This window comes from Eptesicus fuscus, chromosome 2, assembly GCF_027574615.1.
Source record: "Eptesicus fuscus isolate TK198812 chromosome 2, DD_ASM_mEF_20220401, whole genome shotgun sequence".
NCBI classification, from domain to species: Eukaryota; Metazoa; Chordata; class Mammalia; order Chiroptera; family Vespertilionidae; genus Eptesicus; species Eptesicus fuscus.
Genome location: NC_072474.1, coordinates 74,616,548 through 74,637,245, shown reverse-complemented (window position 1 = coordinate 74,637,245; position 20,698 = coordinate 74,616,548). Strand labels below are relative to the sequence as shown.

The 20,698-nt window shown below is 41.4% G+C and overlaps 1 protein-coding gene across 5 annotated transcripts; it reads right to left on the bottom strand.

Moving 5' to 3' along the window:
- Positions 1-821: 821 nt before the first annotated feature.
- Positions 822-20,651, bottom strand: LOC103303637 (UDP-glucuronosyltransferase 2B31-like). Of its 5 annotated transcripts, XM_054723588.1 has the most exons (7): positions 20,342-20,651; positions 19,934-19,990; positions 17,371-17,519; positions 6,991-7,122; positions 4,132-4,219; positions 2,754-2,973; positions 822-1,329 (listed from the first exon to the last, which is right to left on the bottom strand). In XM_054723588.1, the coding sequence occupies exons 1-7, from the start codon at positions 20,649-20,651 to the stop codon at positions 1,050-1,052; spliced, it is 1,236 nt and encodes a 411-aa protein (XP_054579563.1). In that variant the 3' UTR covers positions 822-1,049. The 5 variants fall into 5 exon arrangements, with proteins under 5 accessions (XP_054579563.1, XP_054579559.1, XP_054579558.1 ...); XM_054723584.1 differs by having other exon boundaries at positions 17,371-17,515; positions 19,930-20,651; XM_054723583.1 differs by having other exon boundaries at positions 19,934-20,651.
- Positions 20,652-20,698: the final 47 nt, after the last annotated feature.

Genomic DNA, 20,698 nt, shown 5'->3' with positions numbered 1-20,698 from the left:
AACCTTTCTAATGCTGCAACCCTTTAATACAGTTCCTCATGTTGTGGTGACCCCCAACCATAAAATTATTTTTGTTGCTATTTCATAACTGTAATTTTACTACTGTTAATGAATTGTAATGTAAATATCTGTGTTTTCCGATGGTTTTAGGCTCTACAGCACCTAGAGAATCGCTATCAGGGTCGCCTAAGACCATCGGAAAACACAGATATTTACATTACGACTCATAACAATAGCAAAATTACAGTTATGAAGTAGCAACGAAAGTAATTTTATGGTTGGGGGTCACCACAACATGAGGAACTGTATTAAAGGGTCGTGGCATTAGAAAGGTTGAGAACCACTGTTTTAGAGTGCTGTGAGGGGAAGAGAATTAGCTACTGAAACCAATGTCTTTCATAAATAGCTCAGTTCACAATAGGAAGAGATTAGCTATTGTTATATATCTCAATCCACATAGGTTTTGATGATAAATTAACTTAAACTGGATGAAAGCAAATGACTTCCATGTCTTTAAGTAAGATGTGATGCTGATGCTAGATGTACAGTAAAATAAAGGAGCATTGGTGGTCTCCCAAAATGAAGTAGGAGGATGAATCATTTTGCACAATTCTCACTTTTGAATAGCTTCTTTAGCAAAAGATAAAACTACAGAATTTTGCACCAAAATAATATTAAAATATTCTGAGTATTTGCAAAATAATATTAATATGGGAATAGACTACTTAATGTTCTTGTGTTCATGTGTAATGTTTGAAACACAGTTAAGCTAATTTTTTGGTATAACTTTGCAATTAGAATAACAAGTTTAAAAGTATATTTATATTGCTTTATTTTTGTTTTAATTTTTATAAGTCTTTATGTTTGGCATGACATATTTATAACTCTTTATCAGGTAGTCACTTGAAAACAAATTTTGATCTGAGAAGCTAAATTGTGAAAAGTAAGGTTGTCACCGGAGGTAGTGACCCTTACATTGCAACTTCTGGTTGGAATAAAGTGGAGGAGTCCTATCTACCAGGCATATGAGCTTCAGGCCTCTGAAACAACTACTCTCTTTTATTCTTCTTTCCTGTTTTAAAAAGCTTCCGGCAACAAAACAGAACACATTTTGTGATGACAAATGTAGCAGTTGCCACACAGGCCAGCAGGAACCCAATCACATCCAAAGAGTGGTACTGGAACCAGCTGAGGTCATGGGCGGCTGGCCGAAGATGTTTGGCTCCTTTGTGGCGCATGACAAACTCGATCCAGAAGACTGTTCGATCCAGAGGCTTTACTGGCTGGTCATGTTGAATTCTTGTCAAATTCATAGCATTCTCCTTATATCTAAAGGAGAAACACAAAGATACCAACATTGCAAGAAAGTTACTTTGCTTAAGCCAATAATTCCTATTCAAAGTTGCTTTTTATTTTTAATTAAAAAATACTTTTATTTACAGATCAGCATAGCTAAGTGGTTGAGCCTTGACCCGTGTACCAGGATTTCACCATTGGATTCTGAGTCAGGGCACATGCCCGGGTTGCTTGCTTGATCCCCAGTATGGGATGTGCAGGAGGGAGCCGATCAGTGATTCTCTCTCTTTATTGATGTTTCTATCTCTCTCTCCCTCTCCTTTCCCCTCTGAAATCAATAAAAATATATTTTAAAAACATACACAAAAAACACTATGCCATGTGAAAGTAGCCAGTTCCAAAAGACCATATATTGTATGGTTCTGTTATTATGAAATGTCCAGAAGGACTAATTTATAGAGACAGAAAGTTGATCAATGGTTGCTTGGGTGAGAGATATGGGAAGTGACTTCTAAGGCACATGATAGTTTTTTAGGCAAAAATGCCTTAAATGTATATTATGGTTATACAAATATATGTAGTATGTTTACATAGTTTCGTAACTCTGTAAACATACTACATATATTTGAATTATATAATTTTAACATGTGAATTTTATGGTATGTAATAATATCTCATAAAATCTATTAAAATGATCATAATAAAACTAGAGGCCTGATGCACAAAGATTCGTGGAAGAATAAGCCTTCCTTCCCCTGGCTGCCTGCACTGGCTTCTCTTGGTTACCAGGAACCGGGCCACTTCACTCCAGCTGTTGAGAGGTACCCAGGACCCAGGCTGCTTCGCTCTGGCTGCCACCTGCCACACACCGGGATCCGGGCTGCTTTGCTCCTGCAGCTGCCAGGCACCTAGGACCCGGGCTGCTTTGCTCTGGCCACCGCCAGGCATCTGGGATTGGGGCTGCTTTGCTCCGGCCATAGCCACCACCCACTCAATGCCACTTCACGGCGACTGGTTGTTTGGTCATTTTTGTCATAATGCCTCGTGGCCTTTTATTATTATGATAATAAGTTTTTGAATGTAAAGATATTTATAGTTTCAGAAATTTTAGATATTAAGTTTATTTAGGTAAAGAATTTATGATTTTTCTTCTAGTTTATCACTCTTCCTTTTATGCATTTTATCATATTTAAAAAAATGTGTCCATATAATTACCTACATAACTTTATATTATTGGAGGAGAAAATTGTTGCTTTAGATGGCTACCCATTAAATACATGGGGTTAATATGCAACTTTGAAGTAAATGTGTGGTCGAAAATAAAAGTAGATTAATTTGGGTTAACTCATATTAATAATGTTTTATTTAGCCTCTTAAAAATGGGATAAAACTAAGATACACTATTGACAAAATAATCTATGTATAAATACTATCTATAAAAAACATGTGATACTTACGAAGGGTCATTAATGACAGTCTTCAATGCATTGAGCAAATCTGTACTTGAAATAGTGTTGAAGTCCAATCTGACAGCTGCTCCCTTGGTCTTCATGTGAGCAATGTTATCAGGTTGATCCGCAAACATAGGAAGGCCCACCATAGGGATCCCATGGTAGATTGCCTCATAGATGCCATTGGTTCCACCATGAGTTATAAAGGCTTTGGTTTTTGGATGGCCTAGGATTGGGTGAATTTCAGCAAATTGTGAATTATAAATCTTGGAAATAAAATGAGAGTTGTGCAATAAAGGCACTGACAGAGGCAATGTATTTAGTAACAGATTGATTTAAACATCAGACTGTATTAAAGTGTCTTTCAGAACTCATAGGAAGAGGCACCTAAGTCTGCTGGAGAGACAGTGAAGGCTAACAGAGAAGATAGGTGTGTTTCTTGTGTCTCAAAAATGAATATAAGTTGCCAGTGGACACATGGAAAGAGAATACTCTGGATTTAAAAAGTGTATGCAAAAAAAAAAAAAAGAATGGTGGTGCATTTTGAAATATATTCTCTTAATAAAATGGTGAAGTCAGAGTGTGATATGTAGATGTCAAGGCAGCAGACAATGGGATGGTGGTGGCACAGGAATCAGAGGAAGGAAAAGCTACACATTATAATGAAATATCTTATTATGCCCTAGCTGGTTTGGCTCAGTGGATAGAGTGGGAGCCTACGAAATGAAGGGTCCCGGGTTGGATTCTGGTCAAGGTCACATGCCTTGGTTGCGGGCTTGATCTCCAGTAGGGAACATGCAGGAGGCAGCCAATCAATAATTCTTTCTCATCATTGATGTTTCTATCTCCCTTTTCCCCTCCCTTCCACTCTGACTTCAATAAAAAAAAAAAAAAAAAAAGAAAAAATAGAAGAAGAAGAACTGGGAAGCAGTTGGTTGCTATTAAAAAAATAAAGTGTTATTACTTCAGAAAGATATATTAAATTATTTTCCAAATGGAAAGTGGAGAGTCACTGGCAATAAAAGGGAAGCTGATATTTTTCAGGAATGCCTGTACACCCTTACCGTGGGTTATATGATTGGTGTAAGGAGAGAATTAGGAGGCAGAGTGACAATTGGGAAAGGGTTGAGATATTCTCTCTGAGAGGAATTACACATGAAATAAAGATCTTTTGTTTGTGGCCATAGGGAACATGGCTGTGTAAAATAAGATGCCAACTGTTAATAGCTAATCCTTTCCCCCTAGGGCTGGGAAAGAAATATTGGGAAGTTCACTTATATTTTTGATGTTTTCAATAAGAAATGTCCAATACATTTCTATCCTAGTGAACTGTTTATCATTCTGGTTGACTTAATTCTCATTTCAGGGTTTTCCAGAATCTTACCAAGAAGGTCATTCTGGGGGATCCATTTATAGAGCCGAGTATTTGGCCCTAAGGTATCTGGTTTTTTGCCATCATATCTCCATATAACCTGTTAGGGTAAATAAGGTAATGTATTTCTTGAGTCAAACTGCAGAGTTATATCATGATATAATACTAAATAGGTTAAGAGTCATCTAGTTAAATCCCTGACATATTACAGGTAAGGGAATGAGAACAAGACATGTTGATAATGAGAACCAATAAAACACTGATGTAAGAGGCATAAATACTTATATTGCGTGCTACTTATTTTTATATTCAGTCAGGTATGAATGCAATCTTGATGTTTCACATTTTGGGGTTAGACAAATGAGATGATCAATGACCAATTCAAGCATATAATATTTTTTAGGTAGTCATATAATTATAGTACAAAACACAGCAAATTAATAGTCTATGCATTTATTTTAATTATTTATTATTCTAAATCTCATCATCCAGATTAAATGTTAACCTGTTTATTTCTTTTTGAATGATGGGGAAGTGGTTTACTAATGTTCACTAATTTCATAAATTACCTTGGAGTTTTTTACATCATTTGATTTACAAAATCAATGCAATCAGCTACTTATGAGAATTGATTCATTCTGATATGTAAAAGTTTATTAATAATAATAAATAATTGTCTGCTTGATGAGTACGTTTCGCTTCTTTAATTTTTCTACTCATTAATCAGAACTTCCACTTGGTAATTTTTACCTAAATCCAGTATTATCACTCTAACTAGGATTGAAAATTTTCTTAAAATGTAGGAAGAAAAGCCATGGGCACTTTATAAATAATAGTTTACCCGTTGAAAAGATCAAATATAATGATGACAGTAAATTTTTTTCATCTGATTGTTAACACTACAAAACTTGCTACAATACATTGACAGCATTGATCAATATGGTTAATTAATATAAATGTCCAAGCAATTTCTAAGTCTACCAGTAAGCTGGATTCTCATTTATAGTGGCTAACAACTTTTTGCTATGTGAGTGTTAAAGTTATTTCACGTTCTCAGCAAATTTGCATAGGTGATAAAGAGGAAGCTACATTAGGAAACTAAAAGTAGTTCACTAAAAGCTACATTAGGAAGCTAAAAGTAGTTCACTATTACCCAGAGCCTTCAAATGTACTTTATGTATTAGAATAATTCACTACCATAATTTATGGAGAAAGGGTAGCATCTGAAACTGGGCCACACTAGGCTTGCTTCTGGTTGACTCTTTTATATTCCCTCCTCCTGGTCTTCTGCTGCAGCCTCCTCCTCCTCCTTCTCCTCCTCCTCCCCTTCCTCCTCCTCCTCCTCCCCCTTTCCCTCCTCCCACTCCTCCTCCTATTCCTCTCCCCCCCTTTTCCTCCATCATCATCATCATCATCATCATTATCATCATTATCAGTTATTATTCTGAGGGGTTGTTTTGGGGCCACATATTATAAAACACTGGGTCCCCTTGAGGGCTGAACCCACCTCCACCCTTTCTTTTATGTCTTCCTGCTTCAGAATTTAGCAGGGCCCAGCCCACCAGGGAGGTTCTCTTTCCTTTCTACAGGCCTTTCTCTAATCATGGTGGCTGGCTTAGGTACCTGGATGCAGCTTGGTGAGCCCTGGACATCCTTACTCTGAATATCACCTTGCAACACTGTATAGACATAATCCAAAATCCAGGGAAAGTAGGAGAGGCCTGGATTCCCTGGCAAGTCTAAACTTTATGATGCCTTTCAGACTGTTATCATTCCCTGTTTAATGTTAAAATTTAACTCCAATCTGAGAACATCTGTAGTGTGTACAGTACTCTAGGAATCCTGCAAGAAAATGAAGCAAATGACAGGATGGGATTTGGTGATATCTGTTCCTGTCCTATAATCCTATGTAATAAAATCCTAATATGCAAATCGACTGACCAGAGGAACGACTGGTTGCTATGACACGCACTGACCACCAGGGGAATTTGACCAGCAGCAGTGTTGGTGGTAGTGCTGGCCAGCGGCTGTGCCATGCCACCAGTCAAGGCGGGTGCCAGAGGTGGACCCTCGATTGCCCTGCCCGCTGGTCACCCCACAGATGGCCCTGATTGCTGGCCAGGCCTAGTGACCCTACCCTATATATTGGGGACAGTCTCTTAGATTTAAAAATTAAAAATGGCATAGCTATTCTAACACTGATAAAACAGGATGATGCAGCAATGACATGCATGGACTCTGACTTGCACATTTTGTGGTCAGCCCTGATTCTGACACATATAACTGTGTGACAAAGCCAATTACTTAACTTCTCTCTGCCTCAGTTTTTCCACCCAAAAGATGGGGAAAATGGTATACTGCCTCAGAAGGATCATGTTATGCACTACTTTTTATAATCAGGTCAAAAAATGTAGCTGCCTATATAACAGCAAGATGACTTCCACCTGTATGAAAAGTATGATCACTGGTGCATGCAGTGGCCCCGATTGCAAGAGGTATGTCTGACTGCTGGTGTAGGTCCAACATGCATGTGGGATCCCAGATTGCAAGAGGACACAGGCCGGGGTGAGGGACCCCCACACCCCGTGCACAAATTTCGTGCACCAGACCTTTAGTACTATTATAATACCAAACTTCACACTGTACTTTTGATATATACTTCTTTGTGACCAGAATGAAATACCATATTGCCCATCAATAACACCCTCTGTAGTACTTTAGCACCTGACATGTATTTTGTTTTTCAAATTGTTATCCGAGATAATTGAAGCTATCATAATAGTTTACCCTTCATGTAGACATTTCTTAATCAGACACTTTACAGAGTTTAACACACTCATTAGTTTTCTGCTCTAAGGGAGTTTATCTAACCTTTTGAGGAACCTGGGCAAGGGCTGATGCAATCACATTGGCTTTCTCTTCTGTCATGTTAGTGACCATCGACCCTAGGGAAAACACCACAATACCATTTTCTCCAGAACTCTGGGCAAACTCTTCCATTTCCTGTGAAGGAAGAATTTTTTTCCATTACAAAAGACAATAGCATAGTGAACACTATTGAAATAATTGCTTCAAAAAGCCAAAGAGAAAATTAAGTATTATAAGAAGTTATTAGTATAGTTCTAAATGATGAGCTTGAAATCCCTTATTACATACTAGTGGCCAGGTGCATGGATTCATGCACAATAAAAGGAAATTAATTAGAAGTTGGCTGGTGGGGCGGGACTAGGCGAGATTGGTTGGACACGTCCTGGAGACAACTTCCTGCCGTCCTCCCCCATCCGGTCACACCTGAGGCAGCTCTTCGGCTTGAAGGGTGTCTGCAGAGTAAGGGGGGATCCCTTGGCTATCTGGGTCCCTTGGCCTGGCCTGCGGGGATCAAGCTGAAACACCCACCAAGGGGTCCTGGAGTGCGAGAGGGCACTCTGTAAAGTTGCTGTCATACAAGGTGTGGAATGCAAACACAACTGTGCAGTAAACCAGATTTGGGGCTGACAGTGCCCCAGCAACAAAAAACCCCACAGCCGAAGGTGGAATCAGCCTCCCTCCTCTCTGGTTCTGGGGTTTTCCACCTGAGAACCGCCACTGCCAAGTCATTGCAGCTTTGCAGCTCCTGTTTTGAGCATCTGCCCCTGGTGGTCAGAGCGCGTCATACCTACTGACCAGTCAGCTGGTCAGATGAACGCTTAGACCTTTATATATGCAGATTATATAGGTACTTGTGTAAATGTGCGTCTGTGTGTGTGTGTGTTTCGGAAGTGTATAAGGAAGAAATGAAATAGAGCCCGTACACAGTATTGAAGAGGAAATGCTTTTAGAGACTCTTCATTTATAATGTTATCAATAAATAATATATATTCTTATAATGAGGCTACACAACAATATCTTGACTCACCTTTATTTCTTTATTGTAGTTGTACTAAATTATTTGTGTCTATGCTTGTCAGGTTTTCTGGAGAATTATTTTAGTATATTCATTAGTATTTTATCTCTTTGACTATGAAAACTAAGAAAAAGTTCATTATGATTAAATTAACTTTTATCTTTTCTATCATCTCTATAATAATTTATAGCTCATCTTAACTTTTGTCAGATTCTCCCAAGCTTTCCCCACAAATCATTTAAAATTTTATTGAAATATAGTTGGCATACTATATTATATTTGTGTCAGGTGTACAACATAGTAATTTGACATTTATATACTTTACTATATGATAAGTCTAGTAACCATCTCACTGCACAAAGTTATAGTAAGTATTATTGACTATATTCCTTATGCTGTACATTAAATTCCAGTGATTAATTTATTTTATAACTATAAGTATGTGCCTCTTATTCCGCTTCCCCTTTTTCTCCATTCCCAACCTCCTCCAATCTGGCAACCATCCTAATATATAAAAAGCCAGAGGCTGTCATGACCGAAACAACTGGATGGATGACTGAACAGCAGGCTGTGTGGAGCGACCAGGCTGGCGGGGGGAGGGGATAGTTGGGGTGACCAGGCAGGCAGGGAGGCAGTGAGGAGTGACCAGGCTGGCAGGAGGGCTGTTGGGGTGACCAGGCCAGCAGGGGGGGGCAGTTAGGGGCGACCAGGCCAGCGGAGGGGGAAGTTGGGGGTAACCAGGCTGGTGCGGGGGGGCAGTAATAGGTGACCAGGTTGGCAGGGGGGGGCAGTTAGGGGCTATCAGGTTGGACGGAAGGTGATCAGTTAGGAGTCAGTGGTCCTGGATTGTGAGAGGGACATCCAACTGCCAGTTTAGGCCCGATCCCCGGGATTGGATATAAACTGGCAGTTGGACATCCCCCGAGGGTTCCCGGATTGGAGAGGGTGCAGGCTGGGCTGAAGGGACCCCACCCCATACATGAATTTTATGCACTGGTCCTCTAGTTCTATATAATAAAAGGGTAATGTGAAAATTGACCAAGCGATTGCTATGATGCGCACTGACAACCATGGGGCAGTCGCTCAATGCAGGAGCTACTCCTGGTGGTCAGTGAGTTCCCACAGGGGGAGTGATGCCTAGCCAGAAGCCCTATGGTGGGCTAATGGCTTGCGAGCACAGTGGCAGTGGTGGGAGCCTTCTGTGCATTCGTGGCAGCTCTAGGATGTCCAACTGCTGGCTTAGTCGGACATCTTCCGAGATCTCCCGGAATGCGAGAGGGCACAGACTAGGGTGAGGGATTCCCCCAAGTGCATGAATTTCATACACTGAGCCTCTAGTTAGTTTATAATTTGTATCTATAAGTCTGTTTCTTGTTGTCGTTGTTTTAGGTTATATATATAAGTAAAATCATATAGTATTTGTCTTTTTCTGCCTGATTTATTTAACTTAACATAATACCCTCTAGGTCCTTCCATGTTGTTGAATTTAGCAAGATGTGATCCTTTGATATTGGTGAGTAATTTTTCATGGTGTGTATAGACCATGTGGATTTTACCCATTTATCTATTGATTGACACCAAGGTTGATTTCATATCTTGGCTATTGTAGTTAATGTTGTAATGAACATGGGGGTGTATATATCTTTTCAAATTAGTCTTTTTGTTTACCTCTAATAAATACTCAGAAGTGGAATTGCTGGGTTGTATGCTATTCTATTTTTAATTTTTTGAGGAATCTCCACACTGTTTTCCATAGTGGCTCCACTAATTTACAAACTAGCTCCATGCACAGGAGTACCCTTTTCTCTACCTTCTTGACAACACTTTTTATTTGTTGAATGATTTCTGGATATTTACTTTGTTTTCTGCTACTTTACTTTCTTCATTTATCAGTTCTATTAGTTTTTGTGTGGAATCTTAGGGTTCTTTATATACAGTATCATGTCATCTGCAAATGGTGACAATTTTTCTTCTTCATTTCCAGTATAAATACCCTTTATTTCTATTTCTTCTCTGATTGCTCTAGCTAAGCCTTCCAATACTATCATCTATATATATAAAAGCCTAAGCAGCCAGCTGATTGGTAGCTATGTGCACTGACCACCAGGGGGCAGACACTCAACACAGCAGAAACCACAGGCATGGCAACATGGAACAGACTGATAAATCTTAGAGGGAAGGGAGGGCGGGGGGGTCATCTCATCCTGGCCTGCAGAGATCGGGCCAGAACTGGCTCTCCAACATCCTCCAAGGCGTCCCAGATTGTGAGAGGGCACAGGCCGGACTGAGGGACCCTCTGAGTGCATGAATTTTGTGCACCAGGCCTCTAGTACCTAATAATAGACAAACATGTAAATTGACCATACCTCCACTATGACCACATCTAATCAGAGTGAGTATGAAAATTAACCCAATAACAATAGAGGTTAATTTGCATATGTAGGTGCCTAGAAACCTAGGTCCTTGGAAATTTCTCAGCACCCAGGTCACTCAGAGGTAGCCCACGCGTGGGTCCTGAGCACCCTGGGAAGGGCCTGATCCAGGGGCCTCCTGGGCAGGGGTGGAGCTGGGCAATCGGAGAGAGCTGGGGGTTCCCTGCCCAGGCCCCAAGCCCTGGCCAGAGGCTTGGGGCCTTGGTAGGGGCAGAGCCGGAGATCCGAGAGAGCTGGGGGGCCCCTGCCCCGGTCCCGAGGCTTTAGTCCTTGGCAGAGGTGGAGCTGGCAATTGGAGGGAGCGGGGGGTCCTCTGCCCAGGTCCCAAGCCCCAACCATAGGCTTGGGACCTGGGCAGGGACAGAGCCAGAGATCAGAGGGAGCTGGGAGGCTCCTGCCCAGATCCTGAGGCTTTAGGTTTTGGCCGGGCCGGAGCCTGAGATCAGAGGTGATTGGTGTGAACTATAGAGGAAACACCTTTTCTGACTGCTCATTGGCTAAGCTCCCTGTATGCCACTGATAATATTCTTAGTAACTTGGGTATAAGAATCCAAAAAGGTTATCTAGTGTTCTTCCACCACACTCCTGGAGAAAAATATGAAGGTCGGCTGCTGGAGGACTAAGAAATGTCATATCCTGCCCTAGCCAGTTTGGCTCAGTGGATAATGCCTTGGCTTGCCGACCACAGGGTCTGGGTTCGATTCTGATCAAGGTTATGTAACTAGGTTGCAGGCTCCTCCCTGGCTGGGGCCCAGGTCAGGGCTCATGCAGGAGGCAACTAAAGTGTTCCTCTCACTTTGATGTTTCTCTCTGTCTTTCCCTTTCTCTTCCACATTCTCTAAAAATCAATGGAAACATATACTCAGGTGAGGATAAAAAAAGAAAGAAAGAAAGTAATGTCATATCCTATGAAAGACACATCTTGAAAATGCCTAAAGAAAGTTGTCGTTTTTTCATGGTGAAGGGACTGGAGTCCGTGTTGTTGAAAACACCTTGGTGGCTGTGATGACTGGCAGTGGCTGCAGCAGCGGGGTGATGGGCTGGTGCCTTCCCCTGATCAGCCTGGTCGCCTCAGTAGGACATCCCCTGAGGGCTCCCAGTATGTGAGAGTGGGCAGGCTCGGCTGAGGGACCCCTCCTCCCAATGTATGAATTTTATGCACCGGGCCCCTTGTATTAAATAAAGGTGGCAATAGTGTGCATCACTGTGTTGCTTTTGATTGCAGAAGAAAAGCTTTTAGCTTTTCACCATTACATACAATATTAGCTGTGGATTTTATTGGTCATATATGCTCTTTATTATGTTGACCTTTTGTTCTCTCTGTACCCACTTTGTTGAGAGTTTTTATAATGAATGGATGCTGGATTTGTCAAATACTATTTTTCTGTATCTATTGAGATGATCACATGATTATATCCTTGGTTTTGTTGATGTTGTCTATCACATTGATTTTTTGTGTGGATATGGAAGCATCCTTGCATTGCTAGAATACATTCCACTTGAGCATGGTGTATAATCCTTTCATATATTGTTGAATTCAGTTTTCTAATATTTTGTTGAAAATATTCACATCTATTTTATCAGAGATATTTACTGTGTTGTGATTTTTTATGATATTGTCTTTGTCTGGTTTTGGTATCATGGTACTGCTGACTGCTTTCATAGAATGAGTTTGGGAGTGTTATTTCCTTTTCAATACTTCTGGAATAATTTGAGAAGGATAGGTATTTATTGTTTGGTAGAATTAAATGTTCAGTAGAATTTACTTGTGAAATCATCTGGTCCTGAACTTTTATTTACAGGGAGTTGTTGTGTTTTGTAACTACTATTTCAATTTTCTTGCTAGTAATTGATATGTTCAGTTTTTATGCTTCTTCAAGGTTCATTCATTGAAGGTTGTGTTTCTTGTATAGCTCTTTTTCTGGAGATTTCTTCTATTCTTTCATTTGGGGCCTGTTCCTTTGTCTCCCTATATTTGCTGCTTCTTTGTATTTGTTTCTGTGCATTAGATCAATTTGCTTTGACTCCAAATCTTCTGTATTCTCTCTTTTGTTTTACTTTCTGTGTTTATTTCTAAGAACTAGATGAAACAACCACCTCTCCTGCACCTGATGGAGTGGGTTTGTGTAGGAATGATCTTTGTGTAGTCTGTGTGTGCTGCGTGGCTTCGGCAGTTTGGCTGGAATTGAAGTGGTTGTTTGAGGTACCAGGGGATTCCTGGCATGCAGGCTAGCCACAGTTGAGGCAAACATGGGCCAATTTTTCCAGGGTGTCCAGCTCTGGGGCACCCTTGTAAGCTGATTGGCTGGATTTGGAGCGGACAGTGTCCTATGGCTGCAGCATTGCCATGGCAGTTTTTCTGTCTGAACCTGGGGGTGGGGCGATGTTGGGTGAGTGTCCTAGGGCACGCTATGGTACCCTTGCAGGTGAGCTACAGCATTTGAATTGAATTCTTGCCCATGCTATTAGTGGAAAGAGAATGTAAACATTGGCACTCACAGGCACCTCCAATCCCAAAGTGTTTCCACAGAGTCTGTAGAGTTCTCGCAGTTTCTCAATCTTCTGTACGCAGTTTCTCTCTTATTTCTTGTGCAGAAGCTGTTCAGTCAACCCTCAGCTGTTTTCCAGGAGGAAATCTCTTCATGTAGGTGTATATTCTGAGTGTTCATGGGAAGGTGTCAGTTCAGGGTCTTCCGATGATGAAATCTTGGACCTCTCTCCCTAAATCACTTCTTACATGCTGGAGAATTACTATAATTCACGAGTCTGGTATTATTGTCCAGAATTTCCATGAAATAGCCTTAAGATTTCTATTTATAATACAGAATTATCCTTATATAGTTACTTATTTGTGTCAATGTTTCTGACATGTTTGTGTATGACACCTTTTGCTCTGAAATCATATTGTAAAATGGAAGTTCTAGTAGAATATGCTACGTGTACCTGGCTGTGAGGGGCTCTCATGATCACCTTGCTATATCTCCCAGGGAGCACCTGCCCCACAGTGGGAGAGGTACAACTGGGCTCTCTGCACCAAAGATCTGGTCACCCTCTTGAGTAACTCAGTTTGATGTATTTAAAGTTGCTGTGGTGAAGTCATGTTCAGAATTATTTCAGAATTATTCTTTTGTGTCCTGATTTTTTATCAGTTTTCAAATTTTACTACTTTCAGTTCTAGAAAAATTCCTGATTATTCAGTGTACTTTCTAGCTCCCACCCCAAAATGTGTAAGGAGCCAAAATTTCATATCTGGTCCAAACTTCATACTCTTCTATCCTCCCCTACCAGCTCTGTTGATTTTTCTGTTTTAAATAGTTTACTTGTTTTTTTTCCCTCTGAAATATCAAGACATAACCCTTCTAACATAAAAAGTTTACATTCTCATTCTAATCATTGCTTCAAACTTATGTTTAAAAAATGAGATATAATCCTATAAAATAAAAGCCTAATATGCTGCCTGTCCGAAAGTTCATTCGACATTTGGACCAGTTGCTATGACATGCACTGACCACAACTAGGAAGATACTCTGACTAGTAGGTTTGCTTGTTGCTGTGGTCCAGCCAATTGGGACTGGCAAAGATGGGCCTGAGATGCCCTGGAGTCCTTCCGCGGTCCCTCTGCTGCCATCCAACCTTCTGTAGTCCCTCCCCAGCAGGACGGCCTTAATCAGAACTGAACGAGAAGGGCTGGACACACCCTGGAGCCCTCCCATGGTCCATCCCTGGCCCTAATCGTGAACTGGTGGGGGTACTTTGGCCTGGATGGTGCCCTCTCTCAATCTGGGACTCTTGGGGGATGTTAGAGAGCCACTTTCAGACTGATTCCTACAGGCCAGGCTGAGGGACCCCACTGTTGCATGAATCTATGTACCAGACCTCTAGTTGATATCAACATTCTGTAGGTTTAAGGTGTACAGTGTATTGAGTTGATTCATTTAAATATTGCTAGAGGCCAGGTGCATGGATTTGTGCTCTGGTAGGGTCTCTCAGCCTGGCCTACGCCCTTTCAAAAACTGGGACCCTTTGGGAGATATCGGACTGCCAGTTTTGGCCCAATCCCCACAGGCCCTTAGGGGTGTGGTAGTTCACAAAGTGGCAGACGGCCAGGGTGGAGCCCGAGCTGTGCTGCTGCCACTCTCAATTTGGCCCCGCTGTATCTGCTGCCTCCATGGCCCTGTAGTGCTGCTGCAGAGGTAGGAGAGGCTTGTGCTGGCGCAGTTGAGCTCGCCAGCTGTGAACCAGGTGTCTGGTTCCTGTTGGTCAGCTGAGCGGCCCTCCTGCTGTGGGAGGACACTGACCACCAGGGGGCAGCTCCTGCATTGAGCGTCTGCCCCCTGGTGGTCAGTCACTTAGGCTTTTATATTTATATATATATATATATATATATATATATATATATATATATATAGATAGATAGATAATATGATTACTACTTAATATTAGTGAACAATTCTTTTTAGGTCACATAGTTATCTTTCTATGTGTGTGGTGAGAACATTTAAGATCTAATCTGTAGAAACTTTCAAGTACATAAAGAGTATTGTTGGCTACAATCATTATGTCTCCCAAACTTAATCATCTTCGAGTTGCAATTCTGTACCCTTGACCAACTTCTTCTTACCCACTAATCTCACTTTCACCAGTTCATGGTAATCACCATTATACTTCTGTTTCTATGGGGTTTTCCATTTTCAGATTCCACATATACTAGTAAGTGATATCCTATATTTGTCTTTTTCAGTGTGCCTTGTGTCACTTAACATAATACCTTCATGGTCCATCTATGTTGTCCCAAATGGTAGGATTTCCTCCTTGTTTATAGCTGAACAATATTTTAGTGTGTGTGTGTGTGTGTGTGTGTGTGTGTGTGTGTGAGTGTGTGTGTGTGTGTGCGTGTGTATTGCACATCTCTTAATTTGTTTACATTTATTAGTTCTTGTGAAAAATGGTGCAATAAACATGAGATTATGGATATATTTTGATATCCTTTCTTTCTAACTTCTAGAAGTATACGCAGAAGTAGATTTGTGGATCATATGGCAGCTCTATTTAACTTCTTAAAAAACCTCCATAATGTTTTTCATAGTGGTTGAACCGGTTTTACATTCCCACCAACAGTGCACAAGATTCTGTTGTCTTGTAGATCACCAAGTCTCCTTAGCACAGTTATTTTGACTTTTTATTGGGTGAATCATATATCTCCACATCTGTATTTGGTTTCTGAAGGATTGTTGTAAAATTTGGTGACCTAATGTTTCCTTGATTTTTCTTGTTCTTTGGAATTTTGCCTTGCTGTTTTTGCATTTGAATTAGCAATCACCTGCTTATGTTTACTACTTTCAGGGTAGAAATACCTTTTATCAGTACTGCTGTAGATAAGGCTTTTTCAGATCTTGAATGAATATGCCTGCTCTGTGCTTCATGCTCCCTGTTGTGGGAGAATTCTTGAGCCTGTTTGTCCTCCCTTCATATAAAGCACCAGGCTAGATGCTGAGCTTCTTTCTTTTATTTTCCTGAAGGTGGTGCTACAGCTCAAGTGTGTTGTTTTCTCATATCTGTAAACCTTGTCTGTATTATGCTCTTGCTTCCTAGCCTTTTATCAAATCATGTTCTTGCTTCTGCCCTAGGCAGCTTCTACATGGAGCTGGCCACAGAGGGGAGGAAATAATGAGTTGGAATGCAGGTCACTGTTGGTGTCCACATGCCAGTATGGGGGGATCTGTAAGAAAGGTTTTCTTCGTGGTTTGTGGTCAGGCTTCCTGATGGAGTACAGAATGCAGTCAGGAGGAACTGTGTCTCTTTAACATGCCCCCCGCTAATCTTCTTTGCCACTCTCCAGATCTGTTCTCTCTTGCCAATTACTGAACTGCCAATTCTATACTCTGGATGCTGTGAGAGAGAAATGAGCTCTTTGGAAGCATCCTACAAACCAGGGGAAGCTCTGCATCCACTCACCGGCTCTCTATCCCTGTGAGAGAAATCACTGGCATGGGCGGTCCTTCTTTTAGTCTTCCACTGAGCTGCCTTGGAAGAGGAATGATGCTGGCAAAATCAGGCTTTCCTGTTGCCCACACCAATGCATTCAAATACATCTATTTTATGCTCGATCAGAGTGCTGGAACTTCTCTTTTGGAAATCTGGACTTCTCCAAAAGCTCTCTCATCCATAGGTGGCTGCCCAAGCCAGGTAGGTGCTCCTGGACTATACAGCTCAGAGGGGCTGGAACAATTCACAATGTCCTGTAGGAGTCACAGCCAGTACTGGAGTCTTTCTGCCTGTTACCTGATGCGTAGGTGGGCAAGACTCTTTCCAGGTCCATGTGCATTGGCACTTTTGTTCGTGGAGAGATAAATTTTTGTTGTTGAAAGAGGACAACAACAAGGGATGTCTCATGCTCACTTATACCAGATTGCTATTGTCACTCCTGAGGTATTATGATTCACTCCCATGGGATGCTCTCCAGCATTATTGTAGTATTATCCTTTTTCTTTACTATAATATTTTCACACTGTTTTTATTACTTGCTGATATGATCTCTTTCCAAGTAAAATATCTGGTGTGTGGGATCAAAAATGGTGTCTACACTACTCCTCTGTATATCCACCCATTGTCCTTGCACTGTGCTAGTCACTTTAAAATTAGTTTTTGAATGAATGGCTGATACTTTTTACGTGTTGAATAATGAAGGCCTTAATTTAACTGACCCTATTTCCAAAATCTCCCAAGTATAATTCTTTATTCTGGAATGATACATTCCAGATTCTTTAAATAGTTACATTCAGATTCTTTAAATAGTATAAAATATATGAGTTTCCATTGGCAGGTCACTTTACCCATATTCTTATATCTCTCTGAGTATGATTAGTCCTTCTGAATGAAGAACACAGAATCATTCCTACTGAAAATGCAAAGCAGAACAAACAGGAATAGTTTTACCTCAGGCAGAGGCTTAGCAGGTTTGCAGTGGAGGCCTCCAACAAATACAAAATGTGGCAAGAGTGGGCGAGGAAACTCAAAATCCCAGTAGGTTCGAATAAACCATATTTCAGCCTTTTGCATTAACTCGAATAATGTAGTGGGTCTTCCTGAAAGGGAAAAAGAACAAAAAGAGGAGAAAATAAGAATATTGTAATGTGAATATACCATTTTGTTTTCTTATAAAAAAAAAAACACCCCAGAAACTTCGACTAATGTAGCCAAAGATGTTTAAAGTGTCTCTGGCTTGATAGTGCAAACATCTCTCTATATAAAATCCTAAGCAACTTTTACAACCCACTGACCAGAGTGACTGGCCAACCGGCCCATAGCTATTAAGTGCACTGACCCAGACCTTGCTGCTGGGCCCCTGAGAGCCCTGAATCTGGTTCATCCTCACCCCAGACCCAGACAGGATTCCATTCCTCATGGAATCGGCTGTTGGTTAGCTTGCTGCTGGGGCCAACCTCCCGTGGTCCCTCCCTGCAGCTGGCCACCCCCCCTCAATCCTCATCAGCCCCGATCACCAGCCGGGCCAATGGACCCCACCTGTGCATGAATTCATGCACTGAGCCTCTAGTATTTGTATAATATACATGTTTTATATTGTGTTGTTCATATATATTATGTTGTTCATATATATTAGAAAAAAAAATTAACAATTTTTCTTCTCTAACATCACATCAGGACAATCACAATCATAGAAAATGGTTAAACCTAAGCCACTATAGAATTAAACATGCATTTGCTTACTCTGTAACGCTGCAGAAGTAAAGATGTTAATGTAAACAAGAATTTCAATTCCTCAATCAATTAAATCTACCATATCTATGGAAACAATTTTTTCTAGATTATTTAGTCCAGTTTCTGCAATTTAGCAAGCTATTCCCTTTATCTTAGATTTCCCAAAAACTGAGGTATTGAGAGTATGGCTATGTTCCTGGCACTATAATTACATTTGTTTCAATATAGGAGCCTGATAATACTTGTGCATTAATAAAAATATTTATAAATAAGATCTGGAATATTTTCATAATGGTAATAGATGTGCTCACTCTTAATTTTGACTCATTTTGTCTTTATTGAAGGAAGACTTTTCACAAAATGTAGTTTAGTGACTTACATGTCCACACATCAACAACAGTTTAGTGTTTAAGCAGATGAGTCGTAAGTGCTTGGTGAAGGGATGTTAAATTATTAGAAAACTCGAATTATAGGTTCCTGAGTCTGGCACAGAGCACTCTCTCTCTCTAGTGTGAAAGAACCCTTCAGGTAATATGGCAAAATATTTCAGTTTTTAAATCAAGCTAAACTATAGAAGAGGAAGCATTTCCTCACTGACTTTATAATTTAAGCATTTCCATAATATTTGTGAGAATGAAAGATCATCCTCTCTAATAAAAGAGTAATTAGCAAATTAACCATCACTCCGCTACAAGCCACGCCCACCAACCAAGCCACGCCCACCAGCCAATCAGGGCGAGTATGCAAATTAACCCCAGCCAAGATGGCTATCAGAAGGGAGGCTTGGGTTTCCCCGGCAACAGAAGAAGCCAAGCTTTCCACACACTCTGGAGGGCCCAGGCCTCCACTCAAGGATACAAAGTTTCAATTTTAGTAGGTAAACAAATCCAAACAGAAATGGCTGCAGCCAAGGATCGAGCAGGAGGCTTGGCTCCGCTCCAGGCTACAAAGTTTCAATTGTAGAAGGTAAATAAATTCCAGATACCAGGGCCTCTTCTTGGGTCGCCAGGGGAGTGGCTGGCCTGCAAACCACCACAGGCCCCTGACCCAGGCCGCTCCATGCCCCAAGGGAACCCCACCCTGATTCAGGACACCCTTCAGGGCAAACCAGGTGGCCCCCACCCGTGCACCAGGCCTCTATCCTCCTATCTAATAAAAGAGTAATATGCAGATTGACCAACAATCCAACACACAATATGGCTGCCCCCATGTGGTCAAAAATCCTGCCCCCATGTGGACACAAGATGGCCCCCACAAGATGGCCAGCAGGGGAGGGCAGTTGGGAGGCACCAGGCCTGGAAGGGATGGCAGTTGAGAGGCACCAGGCCTGCAAGGGAGGGCAGTTGGATGCAATCAACCCTGCAGGGGATGGCAGTTAGGGGTGACCAGGCCAGCAGAGGAGGGAAGTTGGGGGCAAACAGGCTGGCAGGGGAGCAGTTAGACATCAATCAGGCTGGCATGGGAGTAGTTAGGGGGTGATCAGGCTGGCAGGCAGAAGCGATTTAGGGGAAATCAGGAAGGCAGGCAGGCGAGCAGTTGGGAGCCAGCAGTCCTGGATTGTGAGATGGATCCCAGATTGGAGAGGGTGCAGGCTGGGCTGAGGGACACCCCCCCCCACTCCATGCACGAAATTCGTGTACTGGGCCTCTAGTCTTATAATGTTATTTTATCATTTTACTTATAAAAGACACTTTTCTCTGAATTAATACTTATACTAACCAACCTCTTAGAGCACTAAGAAAGTTAGGATTTCATGATACCAAGTAAGGACATGACTTACCTAGTGCTTCACTGTAAAGCTGATCCCACTTCTCACTAAATGTTTGGAACCAGAAGTCAAAATAAAGTACGTACATCATATTTTTTAATCGCTCCATGAATGTCATTTGATCACTTAATTCTGACAAGACAACAGGTACATAGGATGGAGGGAATGGGAGTCCTCCACTGTACTTTTCAATTGTATACCCAGCAAAGGCACGGAGACTGTACACAAAAGGTATTTTAAGTAGCTCAGCCAGCAGCTCACCACAGGGTCCAATGGCATCTGCAAGAATGATGTCAAACCTTGATTCCTGTAGTTTGGTCATAAGTTTCTTGTTCAAAACTACATCTTTACAGAGTGTGTGAATACCATCAGTATATTCAAGAGTAAGATCTTGAATTAGTGAAAAATAATCCCAAAATGTATCTTTTGGCATATATGTCCACTTAGAGATCAGCCGCATGAAAAGATCCTCAAAATCACCTTTTGTTAAAGATGTAGGAAAAATCTCAAATTGAATAGCAGATGGTTTATTGGGATCAACAAGAATTGAGGCTGAAGATGTCAGAACAGTCACTTCATGACCTCTGTGGACAAGTTCATCCAGGATTGTCTTCATGTTCATCCAATGGCTGTATTCTGTGGGCCACACCAGCACCTTCCCACAGCTCCCAGGGCTGAAGTGACAACTCAGCTGTAGCAGCAGCAGAACTGAAACCCACTTCCTAGGCATCCTGGAGGCACACAGGCTTCTTTTCAAATGGCTGATCCCGTTCCCAT

Coding starts and splice junctions, on each gene's coding strand:
- LOC103303637 (XM_054723584.1), bottom strand. CDS start 20,651: ATGCCTAGGAAGTGGGTTTCAGTTCTGCTGCTGCTACAGCTGAGTTGT. Junction 17,516..19,929: donor TACAGTGAAGCACTAGGTAA/GTCATGTCCTTA, acceptor CCTTTCAGGAAG/ACCCACTACATTATTCGAGT. Junction 1,330..2,753: donor ACTGTCATTAATGACCCTTC/GTAAGTATCACA, acceptor TTTCTCCTTTAG/ATATAAGGAGAATGCTATGA.